The 27,805-nt window shown below is 48.5% G+C and overlaps 3 protein-coding genes across 4 annotated transcripts in view; all 3 read left to right on the top strand.

The window, feature by feature from the left end:
- ppan (peter pan homolog) overlaps window positions 1-5,130 on the top strand; it is a 105,070-nt gene extending 99,940 nt beyond the window's left edge. The window contains exon 14 of the mRNA XM_063035650.1: window positions 458-5,130. Coding sequence (XP_062891720.1) covers window positions 458-1,419 — 962 coding nt within the window. The 3' untranslated portion in view covers window positions 1,420-5,130. The remainder of the gene's footprint in view (window positions 1-457) is intronic.
- On the top strand, window positions 5,029-22,171 carry LOC134339275 (uncharacterized). The gene is made up of 6 exons (XM_063035649.1): window positions 5,029-5,184; window positions 5,314-5,651; window positions 6,102-6,747; window positions 6,853-7,538; window positions 20,410-20,468; window positions 22,134-22,171. The coding sequence occupies exons 1-6, from the start codon at window positions 5,029-5,031 to the stop codon at window positions 22,169-22,171; spliced, it is 1,923 nt and encodes a 640-aa protein (XP_062891719.1).
- Window positions 22,172-22,731: 560 nt separating this feature from the next.
- eif3g (eukaryotic translation initiation factor 3, subunit G) overlaps window positions 22,732-27,805 on the top strand; it is a 30,968-nt gene continuing 25,894 nt past the window's right edge. The window contains exons 1-2 of one of the 2 annotated variants that reach the window (XM_063035880.1): window positions 22,732-22,846; window positions 22,935-22,981. In XM_063035880.1, coding sequence (XP_062891950.1) covers window positions 22,827-22,846; window positions 22,935-22,981 — 67 coding nt within the window. In that variant the 5' untranslated portion in view covers window positions 22,732-22,826. The remainder of the gene's footprint in view (window positions 22,847-22,934; window positions 22,982-27,805) is intronic. The other variant, XM_063035882.1, reaches the window with a different exon arrangement.

The following is a 27,805-nucleotide window of genomic DNA, read 5'->3' as shown; positions in this document are numbered from 1 at the left end:
TATTGCACAATTCCCTGCTAATTTAAAGGAGACGCAAACAGTATAATAATATAATGAAAACAATCACTTCCTTCATGAGGTCGGTAGCTACAAATACACAGTGCACTGGGTATCACAAAGAATGCTTTATGTTCAAAGTCCACTTACAAGGAAGCTCAATTATAGGCCGGTTGTTTGTGGAAGGGAGACGTGGCAGATCGTATGTTTGTTCAGACAGGAAAGGAGGTAAGGTCTGAAGGCCATCTCCCAGTCAACTCGCTGAATGTGTAGCTACTTTTTTGTTCGGTAAATATCACTGGGAGAGCTCAATGCAAAATCGAGGTCATCTGCTGAAACTGACTCACTTCTTGTTTGGGTTCCAGGTTCCCTCGGCACACTCGTGTTTCCTCGAGGGGCGGTTCAAGTCTCGGTATCTGCAAATCGACACGGGTAAAAGAGGGGCCTGGATCTAGAGAGTGAACAAGGGGGAGCTGGCCCATGGAAGGACAGAAGAACAGGTTCAATGCTTCCCACGCTGACATCCAGAGGTCGATTTTGCCTCCGTTTTTTGGGGTGGAGTTTGTCCTGGCCTTCATTGGGAATTCCCTGGCGATCGGCCTGTTCCTGAGGCAGAGGAGGACTTGGCATTCAGGCATCATCTACGCCTTCAGTCTGGCCGTGAACGACCTACTCTACGTCGTCACTCTGCCCCTGCTGGTCGCGTATTACTCCATGGGCAAGCACTGGGTGTTCGGGGAGGGCCTGTGCAAAATCGAGCGATTCCTCTTCACCTGCAACCTGTATGGGAGCGCCCTGTTCATCACCTGCATCAGCCTCAACCGTTACATGGGCATCGTGCACCCCATGTTCACCCATAACCACCTGGAGCTAAAGCACGCCAAGATCGTGAGCCTGGTGGTCTGCCTCATCGCCTGCACCATAACCTCACCCACGCTTGTGTACTCCGAGGTGAAGGCGAAGGGGAACAAGTCCGAGTGCCTGGGCTCTGCCAGCGACGAGGCTTTGCCGAGTTACTTCTCCTACAGCCTGTCCCTGGCTGTTCTCGGCTGCATCATCCCCTTCCTTGTCACCTTTGTCTCCTACCTCTCCATCTTCAAAGTGGTGCTTCGCAGCCAGAGCGTAGACAAGCTGCAACGCAGGAAGGTGGGCCTGCTGGTCTGCACGGTCATCGTGCTCTATGCCGTGAGCTTCATTCCTTACGTGGTCTTGCGCAACTCCAACCTTTACCGGCGCCTGCATAAGCTGGACAAGGGGAGGCCCAGCCCCATCTACAAGGCCTACCAGCTGAGCAAGGGCCTGGTCTCCCTCAACAGCTGCATTCACCCGCTGCTGTACGCCTCCCAGTTGGACAGCCTGAGGGAGATGTGCATGGGCTGTGGGAGACAGAGAGTCAGCACACAGGAGACACCGGAGCTTTGACCCCCCCCCCGGAACAATCTTCCGCAGTGTCAGCTGCCACAGTTTGTTGCCTTGTCCTTCCTTCGCTGTCGCTGGTGTTTATGGAACAGAATCAGGGATCTATGGGTTGGCGGGGGCTGGTTGGCCCACTGGTTGAAAGCAGGCCTCCTAGACCTAATCTCCTGAGACTCCGGAGGTAGGTTCTTGACCTGAAACCTCCACTACCCCTCTGCCCCCACAGATGCTGCGTTCTTTCAGTGCTTTGCTGCAGATTCTGAAATCTGTCGTCTCTGGTGTCCGCGGACTAGACCCACTCCTGGAGCTGATTGCAGTGAGGGGACGGGCCACTGTGACCGGCTTGGCTGGAGCCGGCGTGGACGAGAATGGGTTCCCTCCGGGCTGTAACTATCCTGCAACCTCTACAGGCAGAGGAGAGTGAAGGCCATCCCCTGGACATGGGGGTGGCGGCCACGTCCTGAACTAACAGAGGCTAAGAGAAAAACCCAGCTAATCCGGCATTGGCAAAGCCCACGACAAGAGATTCTGCAGATGCTGGAGATCTTGAGCAATGCGCACAGAACGCTGGGGGGACTCAGCAGGTCAGTCAGCATCTACGGAGAGAAATAAATAGACCTGATTTCGGGCGGAGAGAGTGCTGCTATTTTTCCTCTCCACTCCTCCATCTGCTTATCATCCCTCCTCATTTAGATCCGCCTTGCTACCTCTTGCTCCACTTCACCCCATCTCCTCTTTACACTGACTATCCCCTCCCCACCCCAGCCCCCGGAATATAAAACGCCGGTGATATCCAACCTGATTCTGATTCTCTACTCTCGGCCCGCATTAGCGACTGTTTATTCCCCTCCATAGGTGCTGGCTGACTCGCAGATTCCCTCTGGCGTTGTGAGCGTGCCGGGAAACGCAGGCAGTCTGACGCCTGGCTCACTTGTTGATCTGGAACGAGATCCGTGGGCCCGGAGTCCAACGAAGCCGGGACACCCAGGGTCATGGACAGGAGTGACGCCAGGATATGTTTATGTATTCCCTGTATCCTTTAAACACACTTTTACGACTATGTAACCTGCTTTTTTAAAAAGTGAAATAAAAACGTTTGCATTTTATAAAATTATGTGAAGTACGGAGAGAGTAAATGGTCAGTCATCTCCACAGGGTGCAAGTATTGCGTCACTAGTTAGGATACAGGAGCATAAGACATAGGAGCAGATTTAGGCCACCCGACCCATCATGTCTGCTCCATCGTGACTGATTTATTACACTCAACAGCAACAATTTTACTTCCTGAATACCTTCGGGCATACCTTATGGATTTTGGGCTGCAAATCGTGAAAATCACTAAGAAATTTCCCTTTTACACACCGTTTTCTTGAAATTGCCTATATTTCTTATTTCAATTTGTAGGTCAAATCAATTAGAATGTTGCCTACAATATAAGCTGAAACGTTTTCTGCCTTGTCCAGGCGTGCTTAGCCGGGGCGGATGCTGCATGACAGGACAGGATTTATAAAGCCACACACACACACACCACTTTAAGCATTGCTTTTACAATTGTATCCGCTTGTGATCATATTGATACACATGCTCTTCGTGCATGGCATATTGTGTGTACTCATTATAAAGTAATTGTGTTTTCAGGAGTATTTGTGATACCAAAATGTCTCACCAATGCTGTAATAGCCATGATACTTCCTGTTATATTTGTGGCAAGTATATGCTTAAATCTCAAAGATGGAGCATGATTCCTCTTATTAAGAAGGCACGGGAGCTCTGCTTTGGGTGTAAAGCTGGAGACCAAGACAAAGCCTAGGCTGCTTACATTTGTTGTGCAACATGTGCTGTCGATCTTAGAGCTTGGCTCAGAGGTTCTCGGAAATCAATGCCGTTCCCTGCCCCAATGATTTGGCAAAAGCAAAAGGATCATGTGACAGACTGCTACTTCTGTCTGACCAGTGTGTCTGGTTTCTCTGCTAAAAACAAGAAATCTTTCTCATGAACCTCCTCGGGAACCCTCTCCAACACCAACATATCTTTTCTTAGATTAGGGTATTGTAGCGATTACTTAAAAATAAACCAAAACCATTGAGAAACTGAGTAGAGAAGTTGACACTGTATGACACACTCCTTCTCTGTCATCTGTCCCTGTCCCTGTCCCACACCCCTCCCGCGGTGCTCCACTGTCGCCATTCCCAACATCCTTACAAATTCCACGTTTACAAACTCACTCTCCGTTCCACTTTGACATATACAAGTCTATACAAAAGTCTCTGTCTCTTTCTCTATCTCTATCTCTGTATCTATTATCTCTATATATCTGCCTCTCTATTTCTATAATATCTCTATATAATCTCTCTCTCTCCCTATATATAACAAAGAGAGTCTGGGAGAACAGGAAACTGACGACGCACACCAAAGTTGCAGTCTACAGGGCCTGCATCCTCAGCACACTGCTTTACGGCAGCGAGACCTGGAGCCTCTACTACAGACAAGAGCGTCGTCTCAACGCCTTCCACCTTCGCAGCCTGAGACGCATCCTGGACGTCACGTGGACTGACCGACTCACCAACAATGAGGTCCTGGCCCACGCCCAGATCCCCAGCCTCTTCACCCTGCTCCAACAACGCCGTCTCCGCTGGCTGGGCCACATACACCGCATGTCAGACGGGAGGATCCCGAAAGACCTGCTGTACGGGGAACTGGCCTCCGGCAAGAGAGCACAAGGGCGGCCCCATCTTCGTTTCAAAGATGTTTGCAAGAGAGACATGAAGTCACTGAAAATGAAGGTCGAGAGGTGGGAGGACATGGCAAGCGATCGCTCTCACTGGAGGCTGGAACTGCGCAGAGGTCTAAAAAGAGGAGAAGAGAAGCTGAGGCTTGCTGCTGAAGAAAAGGGCACTCATCGGAAAAACAGCAGCAAGACAACACTGGAGGACAGCGCCTTCAAGCGCAGTCACTGTGGCTGAGACTGTCACTCCCGTGTGGGCCTCTACAGCCACGACAGACGCTGCTCTAACACAGACTGAAGTGAGACTTTCCAGGCGCAGATCCATGGTCTCGCGAGACTAACAGATGCCACCAAGACTTTTGCACAGAACTGTATAACGTAAAAAGACCCAAACCTAACCCCTGCAGAACACCACTTGTCACTAGAAGCCAACTAGAATAGGCCCCCTTTGTTCTGAATCATTGCCTCCTGCCAGTCAGCCAATTTTCTATCCATGCTAGTATCTGTCCTGAATTGTTATGGGCTTTTATCTCGTCCAGCGGCCTTATGTGCGGTGCCTTGTCAAAGGCCTTATGAAAATCCAAATTAACAATATCCACTGATTCTCCTTTATGTATCCTGTCAATATTTCTGTGGTAATCCGTGTATATATGTTGTAACTGGGTTACCTGTCTGGACATGCCCCCCCCCGCTGACTGCTCCTGTGGCTCCTCCCACAGACCGCTGAATAAAGGTGATTGTGTCACTGCTCCTCCCTCAGTCCAGGACAGATATTCAGCATGGACGTGAATCCATTTTACTGTTAATAAAAGCCTTTCAGTATTTACTCTACTTCCAGTCTTTTGGAGTAATTGATAGTGCAACAATTTTATTAACAGTAATTTTAAGACATGGAACACGTTCTGAGACCCGACAAGTTAGACCTCGACCCGCAAACTCCTGAAGCCGGAAACGCTTTCGAACTCTGGCTGGCCTGCTTCGAATCATATGTGGAGGAGATTGAAGAGACCGAGTCCGCCGCGAAGCGCAGAATTCTCCTCTCCAGGGTCAGTCCACGGGTCTACTCAATGATTAGAGACCAGCCGAGCTACGACGGCGCGATGAGCACCCTCAGAAGACAATACCTGCGGCTGGTAAACACCGTCTATGAGTGACATCGCTTAGCGACACGGCAGCAGCGGCCCGGAGAGTCGAGCGCTGGGTTCGTCCAGGCCCTACAGACACTCGTGCGGACCTGCGATTGCCGGGGGCTGACGGCCGAACAGCATGCGGAGCTCCTAGTAAGAGACGCCTTTGTCACGGGGACCAGGTCAGTGTATGTGCGCCAGCAACTGCTGGAACACGCCGATCTTACCTTACGTTCGACGATTGAGCTGGCCGACACGCTGGAGGCTGCTTTGCACAACTCTGACGCTCTCCAGGCACGCAATCTCCCTACGGCCTCGTGGATGCCACAGACCCCGCAACCCACCGGTGAATCGACCTCGGCTGCTGCCAGTCACGAGTCCGCGGAGTGCTACTTCTGCGGACTCGAGAAGCACCCCCGGAAATGCTGCCCGGCCTGAGAAGCTACCTGCTCCAGCTGCGGAAAGAAGAGCCACTTCACCAAGGCCTGTAAGTCCAAACTGCAAGCAGGATCGAGCAGCGCCACGTGCGAGGCATGGGGGTCGCCATCTTGGCTGTCGCCATCTTGCCTGCATGCCACCACCATATGCGAGACATGGGGGTGGCCATCTTGGTCGGTGCCACCTCGCACCGCCTATGACCCACGCGTGCTCACCAGGCACCCCACGGACCAAGACAGCGACTCAACTCTGGCCTCTGTGACCCTCGACCAAAGTGCTCACCACCAGTTCGCAAGGTCAATGATGGACATCCTGGTGGAGGGGCGCAGGACAAGCTGCCTGTTTGACACGGACAGCACAGAGAGTTTTATCCACCTGGACACGTTTCACCATTGCAGACTCGTGATACGGCCAGTAAGCCAGAGGGTCACCATGGCTTCTGGGTCGCATACAACAGACAGCCGGGGGGGGTGTTGTGTAGCGATGCTAGTGGTGCAGGGCACAGAATATCGAGACTTCGCATTACTGGTCATGCCTCAACTGTGTGCCCCTGTGCTATTGGGGCTCGACTTCCAGAGCCACCTGAAAAGCGTGACAATGGCGTATGACGGGCCCCTCACACCAATCATTGTCGTAAATCCCCAGTTTTGTAGGAATACGTCACATACCCCGCTACTGACCACACACACACACCGACCCGCACTTCCCACCCAACATCATGCCAACTGCTGCACTACCGACACCACTTGCGGCCTCTCCACCCTCAGGATCCCTCCCCCACCGCTGTTCGCCAACCTGACCCCCGACTGTAAACCTGTGGCAATTAAAAGCAGGAGGTACAGTGCGGGGGACAGAGCTTTCATTAAGTCGGAGGTGCAGCGGCTGCTCAGGGAGGGGGTCACTGAGGCAAGCACAAGTCCTTGGAGGGCGCAGGTGGTGGTTGTTCGGAACGGGGAGAAGAATAGGATGGTCGTGGACTATAGCCAGATCATCAATAGGTTCACGCAGCTCAACGCGTACCCTCTACCCCGCATCGCGGATATGGTCAATCAGATAGCACAGTACAAGGTGTACTCGACCATAGACCTAAAACCCACTTACCATCAGCTCCCCATCCGCCGGGAGGACAGCCCTTACACTGCCTTCGAGGCGGACGGCAGGCTTTATCACTTCCTGCGCATCCCCTTCGGTGTCACGAATGGTGTATCTGTCTTCCAGAGGGCAATGGACCGGATGGTGGACCAGTGCCAACTGAAGGCCACGTTCCCATATCTGGATAACATCACCATCTACGGTCACAACCAACAGGATCACAACAACAACCTCCAAAAATTTCTCCAAGCGGCCGAAGTTTTCAACCTCACCTATAACAAGGACAAGTGTGTATTCGGGACCACCCGACTTGCTATCCTTGGGTGTGTCGTGGAGAATGGAGTCATTGGCCCTGACCCCGACCGTATGCGCCCCTTGTTGGAACTCCCTCTTCCCAATACCCTCAGAGCCCTCAAAAGGTGCCTGGGCTTCTTTTCATATTACGCCCAATGGGTCTCTAACTACACAGACAAGGCCCGCCCCCTGGTCAAGCCCACCACATTCCCCCTCTCAGCCGAGACCCGCGCGGCCGTCAGCCGCATAAAAGGGGACATTGCCAAGGCAGCAATGCATGCGGTGGATGAGGCCATTCCCTTCCAAGTAGAGAGTGAAGCCTCCGACTTTGTACTGGCTGCTACCCTCAACCAGGCAGGAAGACCGGTGGCGTTCTTCTCCCGTACTCTTCAAGGCCCTGACATTCGGCACTCCCCGGTGGAGAAAGAGGCCCAGGCCATAGTGGAAGCTATTAGGCACTGGAGGCACTATCTCGCCGGCAAAAAGTTCACCCTGCTGACTGACCAGCGCTCAGTCGCATTCATGTTTAGCAACCAACAGCGAGGCAAAATCAAAAATGATAAAATTCTGAGGTGGAGAATCGAACTCTCCACCTACAACTATGACATCATGTACAGGCCTGGGAAGCTCAACGAGCCCTCCGATGCCCTATCCCAGGGAACGTGCGCCAGCGCGCAGGTCGACCGGCTATACGCCCTACATGTAGATCTTTGCCACCCAGCTTTTCCACTTCGTGAAAGCCCGGAACCTGCCTTACTCCCTTGAGGAGATCAGGATGATGACCAGGGACTGCCAAGTCTGAGCAGAGTACAAACCGCACTTCTACCGACCCGAAAAGGCACCACTCATCAAGGCCACCCGCCCCTTTGAGCGATTGAGTGTTAACTTTAAGGGCCCTCTTCCCTCCATCGACCGCAATGTGTACTTTCTTAACATTATTGACGAGTACTCGCAGTTCCCCTTCGCCATCCCCTGCCCCGACACCACTACCACTTCGGATACCCATGCTATATCCACAGTGACAGAGGGTCCTCGTTTATGAGTGACGAGCTGTGCCAATACCTGCTGGCTAGGGGAATTGCAACTAGTAGGACCACGAGCTATAATCCCCGGGGGAATGGAGAGGTGGAGAAGGAGAATGCCACGGTGTGGAAAGCCACACTCTTAGCCCTCAGGTCAAAGGGTCTGCTGGTCTCCCGCTGGCAGGAGGTCCTTCCCGAGGCACTCCACTCCATCCGCTCCCTGTTATACACGGCCACCAATGCCACCCCTCATGAGCGACTCTTTCTTTTCCCAGAAAGTCGACCACTGGGACCACCCTACCATCTTGGCTGACGTCCCCGGGGCCAGTGCTGCTCCGGAAACAATAAATACTCCCTGATGGTCGAGAGGGTTCGCTTACTTCATGCGAACCCTCAGTATGCCTATGTAGTTTTACCTGATGGGCGGGAGGACACGGTCTCCATCCGCGACCTGGCGCCCGCAGGAGCACCGGGCCCCTACCCTGAACACTCCGTGGTGACTATTAACCCCGTACCCACCAATGTATGTACCTACGAGACACCGCGCACTCCAAACCCCACACAGACACCACATGACACTCCCATACCGGGCGCGACGCACACGCACGAGGGATTACCGACGCCTAACGTGCTGGCACCTGAAGTCAGGCCGGAGCCAGCACAACCGCCATCGCCGGTGCTACGTAGATCACAGCGACGGACTCAACCGCCTGATAGACTTGACCTGTAAATATACTTCTTGTAAATATTGTCAGTCACTTCACCCCGCAGGACTCTTTTTAGAAAAGGAGGGGTGAATGTGGTAAACCATGTATATATGTTGTAACTGGGTTACCTGTCTGGACACACCCCTCTGCTGACTGCCCCTGTGGCTCCTCCCACAGACCCCTGAATAAAGGCGATTGTGCCACTGCTGCTCCCGCAGTCCAGGACATACATACAACATGGACGTGGATCCATTTTACTGTTAGTAAAAGCCTTTCAGTAGTTACTCTACTTCCAGTCTTTTGGAGTAATTGATAGTGCATCAATTTCCTCGAAGAATTCCAACAGATTTGTCAGGCCAGATTTTCCCTTGAGGAAACCATGCTGACTTTGGCCTATTTTATCAAGCACCTCCAAGTATCCTGAGACTTCATCCTTAACAATGGACTCCAATATCTATCCAAACACTGAAATCCGGCTGACTGGTTTATAATTTCCTTTCGTCTGCCTCCCTCCCTTCTTAAAGAGTGGAGTGACATTTGCAATTTTCCAGTCCTCTGGAACTAGTGTAGAAATTAGTGATACTTGAAAGATCATTTCTAATGCATCCACAATCCCTTGTGCTCTTTCAGAACCCCTGGGTGTAGTCCATCTGGTCCAGGTGACTTACCTACCTTCAGACTTTTCATCTTCCCAAGAACTCTTTCATTAGTAATAGCAACTTCACTCACTCCTGCCCCCTGACACTCTTGAATTTCTGGTGTAAGGGTTGCTTCTTTTATGTTACTGCTAAGGTGAATAAAATGGCTTCTCTGTACTGTTAACTGCTGAGACAGTGGTTCTCTATAGCAGTATGTTTGGATTATAATTAGTGATAACGAGACTTGTATTCATTTGTGAACCAATTGGGATAGATGTTATTCTTTCTGTCTGTGTGAAAGCTGTTAGTTCGCACGGGCTTCAGGGGAGAAGGCGCGAAGAGGATGAAGAGAGGAGACATGGCTCAAGTAGACGGTTGCCGGACCCTCTGGGCCTGGCCTCAGGGCGGGAGCCCAGGGGTCGATGACGAGCGAAGGAGGATCAGCGAAAGGGAATCCGTGAGCTCCAACGTTTGTGCACTGAACATGTTTATGAGACTATTGGCGCCTTTTATTTGTTTTCCTTTTCTTCTGTTCTCTACTAACCCCATACTTAAATATAAAATCTTAAATCATTTAACCACACATTGTGGCCTGAATGTTATTTCGGGCTACTGATGTTACACAGGGGACACAACACACAGCATCCACCCAAACTTGATTACCCAGTTTGGCGGGGCCGAAGGCTGCTCTCCCTAGACGGAAGCAAGCTGAGAGAGCCTGAGGCCTACCAGGGGGCTACACTGGCATAACTGCTCGTGTCTTCCACAGTGAAGACTGACACAAAATACTTGTTAAGTTTGTCCCCCAATACTACCTCTCCAACATCATTTTCCAGTGGTCTGACGTCCACTCTCGCCTCTCTTATCCTTATAGAATACAAAGCATCACAGCAGAGTAGAGGCCCTCCGCCCCACGATGTTGCACTGACCTTTGACCCTAATTCATGATCTGAACACACAAGTAGTGTTGTAAAGGTGGTGAGGGTATCTGCTGATATTACCCTTCCAGGCAGTGAAAACCAGATGTCTGGTTGCAAACAAAGGTTTCTCAGTCCTTCCCACCCTCCCCCTTGTTCCTTCCACCAATAACATCAAAGCCCCCCCTTCCCCCACCCCACCCTGTTATTTGAATCCTCTGTGTAATGCAGTAGCTTGTTCACAGTTCAAAATCTTGAAGTGAATTTATGATCAAAGTGTGTGTGTGTGTGTGTGTGTGTCACCCTATGCTACCCCGAGATCCACTTTCTTGTGGGCATTCACAGGAGAACAGGGAAGTGCGACAGGATCTATGAAAAATTGATGCCCAAAGACTGATAAACAACTGATCATGCAACAGAAGGCAAGCTATGGAAGTACAAAAAGTAAATAAATAATACTGGGAAGATGAGTTGTAGTGTCGTTGAAAGTGAGTCGGCTCAGAGTCGAGGTGAGTGAAGTTGTCCATGCGTCCCTGTCAACCTTGCCAATGTCGCTCACAAAGTCTCCCTTCAGGCTCCTTTCCTCACAATTACAATTTTCCAACCCTTCACCCTCTCCAGTGCAGTCCCGACTTTGACCAGAACCGTGTGGCCTGACTGGTGCTATTTCCTGTTCTAATTTATCCTCCCAGTTTTTGTGTACGTTGCCTCATCTAACAAAATAAAACCTCACACATGACTTTTAAACCACTTACCAATCTGTTCTGTTAAACTGAAGGTGCTCTGGAAAAATGCTCCAAGCTCTCTCCATTTCTCCACATCTCTCAATATCCTGCTGTTTACTTTGGAAACCCCCAGAAAGTGTGACGTCGTGCTTTATAAGCACAAGAGATTCTGGAAATGCTGGAAGTCTTGAGCAACATACATAAAATCAGCAAGTCAGGTAGCATCTATGGAAGGGTAGACATTTTGGGTCGAGACCCTTCGTCTCTTTTGTCTGGATTAAGTTCCCTTTTCCCAGACAATCTTCCTGTTCACTGCCTCTTTCCTTCTCACTGCCAGCTCCATGCCCAATTGCTATCTCACCTGCAAACTTACAGTGCCTGTAAAAAGTATTCAACTCTCTTCCCCCCCCCCGGAAGTTTTCATATTTTATTGTTTTACAACATTGAATCACAGTGGATTTAACTTGGCTTTTTTGACACTGATCAACAGAAAAAGATTCTTTCATGTCAAAGCGAAAACAGATCTCTAAATTAATTACAAATATAAAGCACAGAATAATTGATTACATAAGTATTCAACCCCACATGAAATCATCGCTGGTGCAGCCAATTGGTTTTAGAAGTCACATAATTAGTTAAATGGAGATGACCTGTGTGCAGTCAAGGTGCTTCAATTGATTGTACCAAAAGGTAGATAGATAGATAGGTAGATAGATATACTTTATTGATCCCGAGGGAAATTGGGTTTTGTTACAGCCGCACCAACCAAGAATAGAGCATAAATATAGCAATATGAAAACCACAAAATGTAAACTATGCCAGATGGAAATAAGTCCAGGACCAGCCTATTGGCTCAGGGTGTCTGACCACGGGGAGGAGCTGCAAAGTTCAATGGCCACAGGCAGGAACAACTTCCCGTGACACCCAGTGTTGTATCTCGGTGGAATATGGCCGGAGTCCAAACAGCAAAAATTTCAATATCTGGTCTACAAACACGTTCCTCGATTGTAATGTGACCAGGATTGCACCATCCGTTGTTAACCAGAACAGTAAGCACCCAACTCCTTTACGCTTACTGCTCTCAGTGCAGTTACGGTCAGCCCGGACGGTCTGGAAGCCGTCCATGGAAAAGTTTTGATCGGGTATGTCCTCGTGCAGCCCTGTTTCAGTAAAACACATAACACTGCTCTCCCGAAATGTTCTCTGACGCCTGGCTAGCGCCGTGAACTCGTCCATTTTATTACCCACCGAACTCCTCTTCTCCATAAGTCTCTGTTGTCTCGACCCGGTCCTCTTTCCTCACCTTTGTGATCCCCCTCTGCATCCTCTGTGTGTTTTCCTCCAGATTTCAGCAGGGGTGTCCGCCGCTCTGCTCGCTAAACCGGCCGGCATAAGCGCAATCAGCTGGTCCCTGGAATAAACAATGCGACCATGCTTCTGCCCCGCTAATGAGACTAAATACACCTGTATCTGGAAGGTCCAACTGCTGGTGAGTCAGTATCCTGGCAAAAACTGCACCATGAAGACAAAAGAACACTCCAAACAACTCTGCAAAAAGGTTATTGAAAAGCACAAGTCAGGAGATGGATACAAGAAAATTTCCAAGTCACTGTATGTCCCTTGGAGTACAGTTAAGTCAATCATCAAGAATATGCTGTAAATCTGCCTAGAGCAGGCCATCCACAAAAACTGAGTGCCCATGCAAGGAAGTGACTAGTGAGGGAGGCCATCAAGAGGCCTATGACAACTCTGTAGGAGTTAGAAACTTCAGTGGCTGAGATGGGAGAGACTGTGCATTCAACAACTGTTGCCCGGGTACTTCACCAGTCACAGCTTTATAGGAAAGTGGCAAAGAGAAAGCTACTGTTGAAAAATTCACATGAAATCTCAGCTAGAGTTTGCCAGAGGACATGTGGGAGACTCTGAAATCAGCTGGAAAAGGTTCTATGGTCCTTTTTGGCCATCAGACCAAACACCGCACATCATCGAAAATACACAATCCGTACCGTGAAGCATGGTGGTGGCTGCATCATGCTGTGGGGGTGCTTCACTGCAGCAGACCCTGGAGGGCTTGTGAAGGGAAAGGGTAAAATGAATGCAGCAAAATACAGGGAAATCCTGGAAGAAAACCTGATGCAGTCTGCAAGAGAACTGTGACTTGGGAGAAGATTTGTTCTCCAGCAAGACAATGAACCCCAGCATAAAGCCAAAGCTACACAGGAAAGGCTTAAAAACAACAAAGTTGGAGTAGCCAAGCAGAGTCTAGACCTTAATTCAACTGAGAATTTGTGGTCAGACTTGAAAAGGGCTGTTCACTCACGATCCCAATGCAGTCTGACAGAGCTTGAGCAGTTTTGTAAAGAATGGGGAAAAATTGCAGTGTCCAGATGTGCAAAGCTGATAGAGATCGTAATTGCTGTAATTGCTGCCAAATACTGACTTGAAGAGGGTGAATACTTATGAAATCAATTATTTGTGTTTTATATTTGTAATTAATTTAGATCATTTTGTAGAGATCTGTTTTCACTTTGACACGAAAGGGTCTTTTTCTATTGATTAGTGTCAAAAAATTCCAATTAAATCCACGGTAATTCAATATTGTAAAACAATAAAACATGAAAACTTCCAAGAGGAGTGAATACTGTTTATAGGTACTATATAATTATAAAAATCTGAATTATTCACATGTACCACAAAAGTCGGGGGCTGAGCTCTGGGCCCAGTCAAACCTCGTTGGTTACAACCTTACCGTTCTGAGACATTCTTCTGAATACTTAGCCTGACTGCTTGAACGGGCTTACATAAGAAAGAGGAGCAGGAGTCGGCCATCTGGCCCGTCGAACCTGCTCTGTCATTCAATAAGATCGTGGCTGATCTGACCATGGACTCATTTCTGATCATGGCTTCTATTGGTGCACATTGCTCTGGCTTTGAAAAGGCACCGTATGCATCTCGTTAATATAGAACATAGAAGAATACAGCACAGGAACAGGCCATTCAGCCCACAATGTTGTGCTGAACCAGCTAAAAAGAAAATCAAAAGCACTTCACACCTACACAGTGTCCGTATCTCTCCATCTTCCTCACATCCATATGCCTATCCAAACGTCTCTTAAAAGCCTCGAACACCAGACCAGGCATCTATCACTCTGAGTAAAATAACTTATCCCTCACATCCCCCTTGATCCTGTCTCTCTCACCTTTAATGCATGCCCGCTGGTATTAGACATTTTAACCCTGGGAAACAGATACTCTGCCTCTCACAGTCTGATAAACCTCTACCAGATCTCCCCTCGGCCCTCGGCGCTCCAGAAAAAGCAACCCAGGTTTACCTAGCCTCCTCATGATAGTACCTGCCCGCTAAACCAGGCAGTATCCTGGTAAACCTCTTCTGCCCCCTCTCCAAAGCCTCAACATCCTTCCTATAGTGGGGCAGCCAGAACTGTATGCACTACTGCAGATGTAGCCTAACCAGAGTCAGAATCAGAATCAGGTTTATTATCACCGGCACGTGAAATTTGTTAACTTAGCAGCGGCAGTTCAATGCAATACATAATCCAGCAGAGAAAGAAAAAAAAGTAATAGAATAAAACATAATAATAAATAAACAAGTAAATCAATTACCTATATTGAATAGATTATTAAAAATGTGCAAAAACAGAAATACTGTATATTAAATAAAGTGAGGTAGTGTCCAAAGATTCAATGTCCATTTAGGAATCGGATGGCAGAGGGGATGAATCTGTTCCTGAATCACTGAGTGTGTGCCTTCAGGCTCCTGTACCTCCTACCTGATGGTAACAGTGAGAAAAGGGCATGCCCTGGGTGCTGGAGGTCCTTAATAATGGACGCTGCCTTTCTGAGACACCGCTCCCTAAAGATGTCCTGGGTACTTTGTAGGCTAGTACCCAAGATGGAGCTGACTAGATTTACAACCTTCTACAGCTTCTTTCGGTCCTGTGCAGTAGCCCCTCCATACCAGACAGAGATGCAGCCTGTCAGAATGCTCTCCACAGTACAACTATAGAAGTTTTTGAGTGTATTTGTTGACATGCCAAATCGCTTCAAACTCCTAATAAAGTACAGCAGCTGTCTTACCTTCTTTATGACTAGATCGATATGTTGGGACCAGGTTAGATCCTCAGAGAACTTGACACCCAGGAACTTGAAGCTGCTCACTCTCTCAACTTCTGATCCCTCTATGAGGATTGGTATGTGTTCCTTCGTCTTACCCTTCCTGAGTTTTATAAAGTTGCAACATAACTCCTTGACTTTTGAACTCACTGCCTTAGCTAATAAATGATGGTATTTCATAAACCTTATTGACCTGAGTAGCCACTTTCAAGAAACTATGAACTTGGATCTCAAAATCTCTCTGCTCAGCAACATTATTAAGGATCTTGCACGTAACAGTGTACTGCCTCCTTGCATTTGCCCCGCTAAGATGCAACTCCTCACAATTATCTAGGTTAAACTCTAGCTGACTTCTTTTGCCCATATCTGCAACTGATCTATAATGCACTGTATTCTTTGCGGTTCTTCTGCACTATCTATAACTCTACCATTCTTGGTTCGGGCTGACCAGAAAGGCACTGAGAGCGGTAAGCGTAAAGGAGTTGGGGGTTTGCGGTTCTGGTTAACAACAGATGGTGCAATCCTGGTCATATTACGATCGAGGAACGTGTTTGTAGCCCGGATATTGAACCTTTTGCTGTTGGACTCCGGCCATATTCCACCGAGATACAACACTGGGCGTCACGGGAAGTTGTTCCTGCCTGTGGCCATCGAACTTTGCAGCTCTTCCCGCGGAGGGTCAGACACCCTGAGCCAATAGGCTGGTCCTGGGCTTATTTGCATCTGGCATAGTTTGCATATTGTTGTTTGATTGTTTGTGGTTTTTAGAGAATTTATGCTCTATTCTCGGTAGGTGCAGCTGTAACGAAACTCAATTTCCCTCGGGATCAATAAAGTATGTCTATGTCTATGTCATTCACAATCTCACTAATCCACCCATCTACATTTTCATCTAGGTCATTTATATACATCACAAGCAGCAAAGGTGCCAGCTCAGATCCCTGCGAAACATCACTAATTACAGACCTCCAGTTCGAATAAGTCCCCTGAACCACTACTTCTATGTACAAGCAACACACATCAAAGTTGCTGGTGAACGCAGCAGGCCAGGCAGCATCTCTAGGAAGAGGTACAGTTGACGTTTCGGGCCGAGACCCTTCGTCAGGACTAACTGAAGGAAGAGCTAGTAAGAGATTTGAAAGTGGGAGGGGGAGGGGGAGATCCAAAATGATAGGAGAAGACAGGAGGGGGAGGGATGGAGCCAAGAGCTGGAAAGTTGATTGGCAAAAGGGATATGAGACGATCATGGGATAGACGGGAGCCCTAGGGAGAAAGAAAGGGGGAGGGGGGAAGCCCAGAGGATGGACAAGGAGTGTAGTGAGAGGGACAGAGGGAGAAAAAGGAGAGAGAGAAAAGAATTTCCTAAAAACAAGCCAGTCCCCCATTTCCCAACTTGTACAACTAATCTCTCAGGAACAGGGAAGACATCACACAATGGTTGGATTATTTCGCGAATGAGAAGATAGACTGCAGTATCTCTCTATGTGTCTGTGACTCTTTGAAATGTTCTCTTGAGAGAACTGATATCACGTGGAAGATTAAGGACCCCCACCACCCAGGATGTGCCCTCTTCTCATTGCTACCATCAAGGAGGGGGTACAGGAGCCTGAAGACAAACACCCAGTGATTCAGGAACAGCTTCTTCCCCTCTACCATCAGATTTCTGAATGGCCCATGAAACCATGAACACTACTTCAGGTTTTTTTTTTATTCCTCTCTTTTTGCACTACTTAAATTTATTTTTATACCAATTGATTGCAACTTACAGTTTTCCGTATTATGTCTTGCTATATACTACTCCTACAAAACAAAACATTTCATGGCATTTGCCAGTGATATTAAACCTGATTCTGAAAATCATGAGGGGCATAGACAGAGTGAATGCACGCAGCCCTTTTCCCAGGACTGGGGAATCAAACAGTAGAGAGCATGGGCTTAGGACGGGAGGGAAAGATTTAATGGGAATGGGAGGGGATATCCTTTTCACCCAGAGAGTGGTCAGCATATGGAATGAGCCACCAGAGAAGGTGCTGGAGGAAGATACACAACGTTTAAAAGGCACTTGGAAGGATATATCAGTAGGAAAGGTTTTGAGGGATATGGGCCAAATGTGGTGAATAGGCTAGCTTAGATTGGAGCCTTGGCTGATGCACCAGTTGGGCTGATGGGTGTGTTTCTGTTCTACGTGACTCAGTGACTCTCTCTCTCCTGAAAGATAGCACCTCTGATTGAGAAGTCTGGTTTAGGAGCTGAGCGCAGAGATACAAGCAATGGGTAAAAGAAAATGGAATTGGAACGCGAATCAAGTAAGACACGCAAAATGCTGGTGGGACCTTTCGGGCTGAGGCCCTTCATCAGGACTGGAAAGGAAGGGGGGGAGAAAACAGAATAAGAAGCTGGGGAGGGGAGAAGAAGCTGGCAGGTGACAGGTGAGACCAGATGAGGGGTAAGGTAGGTGTGGGTGGGGGAGGGATGGAGGATGAAGCTGGGAGCTGATAGGTGGAAATGGTAAAGGGCTGAGGAAGAAGCAATGTGATAGAAACATAGAAAACCGACAGCACAATACAGGCTCTTCGGCCCACAAAGTTGTGCCGAACATGTCCCTACCTTAGAAATTACTAGGGTTACCCATAGCCCTCTATTTTCCTAAGCTCCATGTACCTATCTAAACGTCTCTTAAAAGACCCTATCGTATCCACCTCCACCACCGTTGCCGGCAGCCCACTCCACGCACTCACCACTCTCTGAGTAAAAAACTTACCCTTGACGTCTCCTCTGTACCTACTTCCAAGCACCTTCAAACTGTGCCCCCTTGTGTTAGCTACTTCAGCCCTGGGAAAAAGCCTCTGACTATCCACACGATCAATGCCTCTCATCATCTTATACACCTCTATCAGGTCACCTCTCATCCTCTGTCACTCCAAGGAGAAAAGGCCGAGTTCACTCAACCTATTCTCATAAGGCATGCTCCCCAATCCAGGCAACATCATTGTAAATCTCCTTTTTATGGTTTCCACATCCTTCCTGTAGTGAGGCGACCAGAAATGAGCACAGTACTCCAAGTGGGGTCTGATCAGGGTCCTACATAGCTGCAACATTACCTCTCAGCTCCTAAATTCAATTCCACGATTGATGAAGGCCAATACATCGTATGCCTTCTTAACCACAGAGTCAACCTGCATAGCAGCTTTGAGTGTCCTATGGACTCGGACCCCAAAATCCCTCTGATCCTCCACACTGTCAAGAGTCTTACCATTAATACTATATTCTGCCATCATATTTGACCTACCAAAACGAACCACTTCATTGAACTCCATCTACCACTTCTCAGCCCAGTTTTGCATCCTATCAGTGTCCCGCTGTAACCTCTGACAGCCCTCCAGACTATCCACAGCACCCCAAATCTTTGCGTCATCAGCAAATTTACTAAACCATCCCTCCACTTCCTCATCCAGGTCATTTATAAAAATCACGAAGAGTAGGGGTCCCAGAACAGATCCCTGAGGCACTCCACTGGTCACCGACCTCCATGCAGAATATGACCCATCTACAATCACTCTTTGCCTTCTGTGGGCAAGCCAGTTCTGGATCCACAAAGCAATGTCCCCTTGGATCCCATGTCTCCTTACATGCTTCCTGAGGTTCTGATCCTTATTCCCATTTTATATTTTCCCCACATCACATGGGCCAAAGACCTGTTTCTGCGGTAGGTGAGAAGAGTGGACCATGGGAGAAAGGGAAGGAAGTGGGGCACCAGAGGGAGGTGATAGACAGGTGAGGAGAAGAGGAGGGACGAGACGGGAGCCAGAATTAGATTAAATTAGATTAGATTCAACTTTATTGTCATTGTGCCGAGTACAGATACAAAGCCAATGAAATGCATCTGACCAGAAACACAAAGAATAGTGTTATTTACAAACTAACTGCAGAATGAGGAATTAAGAAAGAGAGAAGGGGGAGGGGGAAGAAATTATGAAAAGTTAGTGAAACCGATATTCATACCATCAAGTTGGAGGTGCTGGAGATGGAATCAAATAAAGTATTGAAAGATCATTATGACGTGGAACCTGATGCTGCAAAGCTGAGATTCAGTGAGGATTTTGGGAAGATAATTGGATGATACTTGAACCAAGATACTAGCTGATCTGTCAGGAAATTGGTTTACAACAAGCTGGCATGGACAGAATTGGCTCCTTTAATCATTCTAAGTTTTCAGCACAACATTTGGGACAGTGTATGCTTCCATATGTTACATTAAAAGCACCAGGTTCACCACTTTCTTGCTACCAGGTGAAAAGAATCGATTTGGCTCAGAATCCTCAGCTATCAAAATCAGAATCAGGTTTAATATCACTGGCGTATGTCGTAAAATCTGTTAACATTGCAGCAGCAGTACAATGAAGAGGGGAAGAAGCTGTTCCTGAATTGCTGAGTGTGCGCCTTCAGGCTTCTGTACCTCTTCCTGACGGTAGCAATGAGAAGAGGGCATGTCCTGGGTGATGGGGGTCCTTAATCATGGGCACTACCTTTCTGAGGCACCGCTCCTTAAAGATGTCTTGGATACTACGGAGGCTATTACCCACGATGGAGCTAATTTTACAACTCTCTGCTGCTTCCTTCAATCCTGTCCATTACTCCCCCCACCCCATACCAGATGGTGATGCAGCCAGCTAGAATGCTCTCCTCGGCACATCTTTCGAAACTTGTGAGTGTTTTGGAGACATACCAAATCTCATCAAACTCTTAATGAACTACAACCGCTACCTTACCTTCTTTGTAGCTGCTTCAGTATGTTGAGTTCAAGTTAGGTCCTCAGAGATATTGATGCCCAGGAACTTAAAACTGCTCACTCTCTCCACTTCTGATTCCTCGGTGAAGACTGGTAGCTCGTGTCTGGATCTCCAGGAGAAGCTAAGGTGGATCATCTACTCACTTGGCTGGCTGAAGATGGCTGCCAGCGCTCCAGCCTGAACACTGATACTTACTTCAGCCACACTGACAAGGGGGGATGTTCTCAGAGACTCCTCTACCCCCCTTCTGCCTTAACCAGGTGTGGCTGCACTGCAGAGCTTTGATTCGATTGACGGTTGTGGATTCTGCTTACGATGCATGTGGACCTGTGTTGAAACTACGCCATGTTTGTCCTTATCCCAGTGCTTCTCCCTCCAGCCCTGCAGCTGCCTCAGGCATGAGCCTGCACTCGTCTCTGAGCTGAGGTTGATCCTCTGGTCTGAGGGTAAGGATAGAGGGAGGGATATGGATTGTGATTGTGTACATTTTTACTGCTCTGCACCACAGACAGAACAGTCCCGAAGAAGTTTCTCAGCCTGAAACGTTGACCGTCTATTCATTTCCATAGATGCTGCCTGATCTACTGAGTCCCTCCAGCACTTTGTGTGCGTTTCTTTGCAACTGGAATTGCTTTATTATTGTCACATGTACCGAGATACAGTGAAAAGCTGGTATTGCAAGCTGTCCCTACAGATCAAATCGCTACACCTCGCATTGAGCTAGATAACAAGGCAGAATAAAGTCAGACATCCCACCTCTCCCGGAAGTTCTTGGAGTCTCCTGCATATTGATAACGGCTCCCTGACACCCGCAAATTATATACAATATCCCAGAAATCGATTTTTTTGAGAGGGGGAGTGGGAGCGAGAGTGCGAGCGAGCATCCTGATTGGTCTCTCTTTGTGCTAAGTAGACCTATCAGTTTTCTCTGTGGGCGGGCTTTACAGTCGACCTCTGTCTCTCTTTCATTGTCCATCAGTTCAGTTTAGTGTCCTGCACCACCAAGGCAGAGTGTTTCAAAAAAAGGAACTATAAAACGCACTTCATCCCAGACTACACTAAAGTGTACCCCTGCCTAATAGGGGTCAAAAATAATGACGGTGTTGCTCGCTGCACTGTTTGCAACAGTGACTTTTCTATTGCTCATGGTGGGTTACATGACTGTAAAAGACATATTGAGGTGAGTCCTGGATTATGTCTCAACTAACCTTGAAGGACTGGTGCCAAACTACAAAAGTTTGCCAGTTGATGAGTTCTGGGGGAAGCTGTGCAAAGTAAAATCTGTGAGCACAGGGCAGTTGAGATTCATAGAGTTCTGCCAGTTGATGAAGCTGCTTTCGGTGCTGCCAAATTCTAGTTGTGATGTAGAAAGGGCATTCAGCATGGTGCATCACATCAAGACAGAATTCAGAAGTCAGCTGTCTCACAAAACACTTGTAAATCTGATGTCTTGCGAAATTAACAAATTCATTGACACAGACTGCTATGGGGTTGAGACTTCCGGTTGAGACCTCCTTGAAATGAGTTTTTGCAGGGTGGGATGTCTGTGAAGTGTAAAAGCTCCCGATAACGAGGTGGATTGTGAAGTCAAGAGTCCATTTTGTGATACAAGAGGTCTGTTCAAGGATCTGAAAACAGTGGGTTAATTGGCTGCTGTAAGTGTATAGGAGAAGGATAGAATCAGTAGAGTTGAAGGCAGTTGATAGGAATAGAGCCATAGAGAAGTACAGCACAGAAACAGGTCTTGGCCCATGCGATGTGGGGAAAATACAAAATGGGATGTAGGATCGGAACCTCAAGAAGCATGTAAATACTCAAGAATCTTTCATTAGTCTGAAATCTCAACCCTATTTCTCTCTCCACACACTTGAAATGATTAGTATTTCCAGTATTTTCTTGTTTGACAGTTCATATTTCTGTCTTCAAGAGTTGACTCCATCCTTTAAGAAAACTTTGGTTAGGTACGTGGATGGTAGGGGTATGGAGGGCTATGGTCGATGGGAGAAGGCCGGTTAAATGGTTTGGCGTGGACTAGATGGGCTGAAGGGCCTGTTTTTGTGTTGTACTTTTCTATGACTCTATGACTCTTTCCGTTTTTTGGTTGCCGGAAGAACCGAGTCTCCGCATTTTCTCCTACATCTGCGGGTAGCGCTGTTAATGCCGGATCACTTGATCCTCCCTGCGGGGCGCTGTATCCCTCGGTCCTCCAAGTTGAGGGCGCTGTATAACTCGGTGTTGTAAGCCTTCCTTTCAACTTGAGGGGGCGCTGTATCCCTCGGTCCTCCCGGCTTGCGGCGGCGCTGTATAACCCGGTGTTGTAAGCCTTCCTTTCCACGAGGGGGCGCTGCACCCCTCGGTCCTCCCGGTTTGCGGCGGCGCTGTATAACCCGGTGTTGTAAGCCTTCCTTTCCACGAGGGGGCGCTGCACCCCTCGGTCCTCCCGGTTTGCGGCGGCGCTGCATCCCTCGGTCCTCCCGGCTTGCGGCGGCGCTGTATAACCCGGTGTTGTAAGCCTTCCTTTCCACGAGGGGGCGCTGCACCCCTCGGTTCTCCCGGCTTGCGGCGGCGCTGTATAACCCGGTGTTGTAAGCCTTCCTTTCCACGAGGGGGCGCTGTATCCCTCGGTCCTCCCGGCTTGCGGCGGCGCTGTATAACCCGGTGTTGTAAGCCTTCCTTTCCACGAAGGGGCGCTGCATCCCTCGGTCCTCCCGGTTTGCGGCGGCGCTGTAGTCGGCAGCCTGCCCTCTCTGTCCTGGACCAGCGGTGGTACCGGGTGTGTGTGGCGGCCGGACTGCCGTTGTTGGATGCCGCCAATGGATTTTGAGTGAGTGCTGTGGTCTGGGAAGGCGGGCCGGGGGTTCGATTTGCCCTGGCTTCACTAACGGCTGCCCCTTTTTTCTTCTTCTTCGCAGCTCGAAGCCCAGCTGGGCCGATCAAGTGGAGGAGGAGGGAGACGAGGGTAAGGAGCAGGCCGCAGGCCGGGGCCTGGCCCGGCACATGGGACCCGGGGGGTGGGGGTGGCAGCACTCCCGGCCGCTCTACTTTGAACACGCTTACCCTACCTGCCAGCTGCTAATTTGTTTAAATGTGGCATCTCCCCATCTCTTCCCCAGAGAGGGCTACCGCCATCATCCCCCATCCCCCGGGTTTGTATCGCCCATTTCGGTTAAACTGGGTGTATTACTGGCCAGGAATTGAATCTAGAGGCACCTTGTACTTCAATAAATTGGTCACGTTGGTGGGTTTAAGTTTTCTCAACGAAAACACTGTCTGCATCTGTACAGCTCCAACAGGGAAAGGGTTTTTAATTGCTTCGATGGTTTATTATCAGAAGGAGTTGTATAGATTTTGGAGAATTTCAAAATCTTGTTTCAATTTCTCCTCCCTTTGCCATCTCCTGCGGTTGTGATGTCTGGAAGTTTTATGGATGAATTGAGAGCACGTAAAAGTAGGATGGATAACATGTCATCATGGATTGAGAGACTGCAGGTGCTGAATGGAAGCAGCAGTCTGCTGGAGGAACTGAAGCAGCATCAGTTCCTGATGCAGGGTTTCATCTGAAATACTGACAGTTTCTGTCCTCACGTAGATGTTGCTTACTCACCAAGCCCTGCCAGCAGATTGGAATCAAAAAACCGGAATAAGTGGGCTGGCAGGCTGATTTGCTGATCAAATTCTGCAGGGACCAGTGCCCCAACTATTCTCAGTCTATCATAATGATTTCACTGAGGGACCAAGTATATTATTTCTAAGTTTGCTAATTATACAAAGCAGCAGGAATGTGAGTTATTTAGGATATAAAGAGTTTAAATGCTAGAAACAAGGTGAGTGGGTAGAGATGTAGATAGTGCACAACTTTAAGATAAGTGACATTTCGAGGAGGTTTGAAATCTGGAGTGCACTGGCTAAGTGACTGGTGGATGTGGTTTCTCATGTTTATGTTGGGGGGACTTGTCACATGAGGTCATATCGAGTAGGGTGGGCTTCTATTCTCTGAGGTTTGGGAGAATGGCTGACTGCATTGAAGCGTACATGGAGAGCTCGACGGATATGTTTCCTGTGGCTAAGGAGTCTAGAACTAGGGATCATGGTCTCAGAATAAGAAGTAGATCATTCAGAAAAGAAAATGGTGGTGATCTGTCTTGAACTACAGAATGTCACCCCTCAGGGAGGAGCTGATATGTTTCATCACCAGCCTGTCAAAAGACTTTGTCACTGAGGATATAAATTCAACTGGGTGACATCTGTAACTTCGGTGAACATCTATAGATGTGTAGTAGAGAGTGTATTAGACTGGCTGCATCATGTCCTGGTATGGGAACACCAACGCTTTTGAATGGAAAATCCTACACAAGGTAGTGGACTCGTCCCAATCCATCACGGGTAAAACCCTCCCAACCATAGAGCACATCGACATGAAACACTGTCATAGAAAAGCAGCATCCATCATCAAAGATCCCCACCCCTCAGCTCATGTTCTCTTCTCACTGCCGCCGTCAGGTAGAAGGTACAAGAGTCTCATGACTCGCACCACCAGTTCAGGAACAGTTATTACCCCTCAACCATCAGGCTGTTGAATAAAAGGGGATAACTGTACGCACTTATACAACATCATTGAGGTGTTCTCACAACCAGTGATCTCACTTGTAAGGGCTCTTTGTCTCATTATCTTGTGTTCTTGCTATTTATTACTATTTATTTATATTTGCTTTTTCACAGCGTGTTGCCTTCTGCACTCTGGCTGATCTTTGATTCTGTTATAGTTACTATTTTTAGATTTGCTGTGTATGCCTGCAGGAAAATGAATCTCAGGGTTGTAAATGGTGATGTATATGTACTTAACTAATGAAGTGAGCGAATGTGCTTTAACAGTGCTGGTTAGGTGGGAGTTGCACAATTTCAATGTAGCTACAATGACGGAATGGCTTTATTAATCGGGGGGGGAATTACACACATGTTTTTAGGCTTGCGTATCTTGGTGGTAGAGGTCAATGATTTGAGAGGGTTGTTGAAACTATTCTAACTGGCTGCATCACCCTCCGCACAGGATCAAAATAAGCTGTAGGAAGTTGTAAAATTAGTCAGCTCCATCATGACAATAGCCTCGTAGTATCCTCCACGGTGCCTCAGAAGGGCAGCGTCCATCGTTAAGGACCCCCACCACCCAGGACATGCCCTTTTCTGATTGCTACCATCAGGAAGGATGTACAGGAGCCTGAAGGCACACACTCACTGATTCAGGAGCTTCTTCCTCTCTGCCATCTGATTTCTGAATGGATATTGAACCATGAACACTACCTCACTACTTTAATTTCTATTTTTGCACTAATTTAGTTTTACTGTATCATATGTTTACTGTAATTCATGTTTTCCCCTTCTGTTACTATGGATTTCATTGTACTGCGGCTGCAAAGTTAACAAATTTCACAACACATGCTGGTGATATTAAAGCTGATTCCGATTACACTGCAGTCAGTCGGTGAAGACCGTAAACGTTTGAGCTGACGAATGGAGTGTGGGCTGGTGGACTGCTCTATCCTAACGGCGGTGAACTAAAATAACTGTTGCAGCTAGGCAGGAGGCGAGAGATTCCAGTGCAGTTCCTACCTTCTGTAGAAGTTGCAGAGGCTTTGTGGAGAGCGCAGAGAAGTGACTTGGCTCAGTAAATAAAGCTATTGAGCTGTTCTTATAGCTGCAACATTTCTCAGGTCCAGTTCAGCTTTGCACTCCTGCGTTCAGACTGTCCCATATTTCCCTACAGCTTGGGAGCAGATCATTTCAATACATTGTGACTGTGCTGGCCCACAGAACATTACCATTCTCCACTCATTTCTCTGTAAGCTAGTCTCCGCAAATTCCCATCAACTCCCTCAGAATTATAACACTTGTCAATGCAGTTAAACTACCAACTCACACATCTTGGAATATGATAGGAAAGCTCAAGAAATCCATGCATTCCCAGGGAGAACAGAAAGGAGAGGTCAGGGTTGGGACTGTGAGGCAAAAGCACTAACATTGCCACTGTATTACCCTTTTCAGTGATGGTCATGGCCTGGCATATACATGGTATTAATATAACTTACCAGGCTGTACCTGGATGGCAAATGAGAAAATCTGCAGATGCTGGAAATCCAAGTAACACACACACAAAATGCTGGAGGAACTCAGCAGACCAGGCAGCATCTGTGGAAAAGAGTACAGTCACCATTTTGGACTGAGACCCTTCAGCAGGGTGTGAAGGAGCTGAGAGATGCTATGCTCCGTCCTCCACTTGTACTGGAGTCATAGTGATATACCAGGGTGAAGGCTAGCCCTTCTCGTGCATACCGACCTGAGTTAGTTCCTTTGGGCAAGCACGAGCTACCACAAGGAGAAGCTCAGACAAAAGACAAGGGGCCGTGATCGATTACATTTCTCCCTGATTAAAGCATCAAGGAAGATTGAAACATCAAGGCATATGCTGAGGAGAGTGAGAGGTTCTGAAAGAGACTGCTGGGTTTGAGTCGCTTCCCTTGAGGCTACTGGGTTCGTGACCCTTCCCTCGGAGGGGCCGCCGGTTCGTGACCCTTCCCTCGCTGGGGCCGCCGGTTCGTGACCCTTCCCTCGGAGGGGCCGCCGGTTCGTGACCCTTCCCTCGCTGGGGCCGCCGGTTCGCGACCCTTCCCTCGGAGGGGCCGCCGGTTCGTGACCCTTCCCTCGCTGGGGCCGCCGGTTCGCGACCCTTCCCTCGGAGGGGCCGCCGGTTCGCGACCCTTCCCTCGCTGGGGCCGCCGGTTCGCGACCCTTCCCTCGGAGGGGCCGCCGGTTCGCGACCCTTCCCTCGGAGGGGCCGCCGGTTCGCGACCCTTCCCTCGCTGGGGCCGCCGGTTCGCGACCCTTCCCTCGCTGGGGCCGCCGGTTCGCGACCCTTCCCTCGCTGGGGCCGCCGGTTCGCGACCCTTCCCTTGGTGGGGCCGCCGGTTCCTGTCACTGCTGTCAGAGATGTTGAAACTTCGGTATTTTTGGATTGGACTGTACTGCATATCAGTCTCTTTCAGTTCTATGTTTTTTGTGTGTCTCGCCCATTGCCGATTGGCAGGCTGTGGGTTTGATGTTCTTGCTGTTGTTTCTAATTTGTTTTTGTGCGAGAGGGGTTGGGGCGGGTTTGAGGTTGGCGAGTTTTTCTTTTTCTTTTCATGCGAGGTGGGGTCGATTACAACTAGAGGGTGAGGGGGTAGTGATGTCTTTCAACTTCTCTGGTTTTCTGTATTTTAAGGCTATCTGGAGAAGATAAATCTGAGTTGTATTCTGCATACATACTTTGAGAATAAAATGAACCTTTGGGCTTCTGTAAGCTTTCGGTGCCTGTCCTTGAAGCTCTCAGTGTTAGAGTGAATGTTGCTTTGCTAGTTGAATGTTCTTGAACCAGAGATTTTCTGGAATCACTGGCGATAGTTGCACTTTATTCAAGGAAATTTTGGGAAGATCTTTTTCTCAGCCAGATTACCAGGGCTTGGAAAAGGGTGTGATGTTGGGAGTGTGTGATTGGGCCTGCCCAGTGAAACAGACTATATAATGAGGGCTTCAGTGTGGAGATGTTGGCCTGAGAGAGGCTGGAGACATTGGTTTGCTTACTCTCTTAGAGGATGTGGAGGGTTCTGCAGAAACAGTTTTCCTGTGTCGTGATCACTAGAAAATAGAAGCAGAAGTTGATCCACTTGGCTCCTCATTCTTGGTTGTAAATGGCTGGTCCATTATTTTGAATCTCTGTTCCCTTGTTAGTGACTCTCCTAACAGTGCTAGC

Source organism: Mobula hypostoma, chromosome 29 (genome assembly GCF_963921235.1).
Source record: "Mobula hypostoma chromosome 29, sMobHyp1.1, whole genome shotgun sequence".
NCBI classification, from domain to species: domain Eukaryota; kingdom Metazoa; phylum Chordata; class Chondrichthyes; order Myliobatiformes; family Myliobatidae; genus Mobula; species Mobula hypostoma.
Note: the sequence above shows the minus strand (reverse complement) of the source record. Positions and strands in the feature narration are given on the sequence as shown.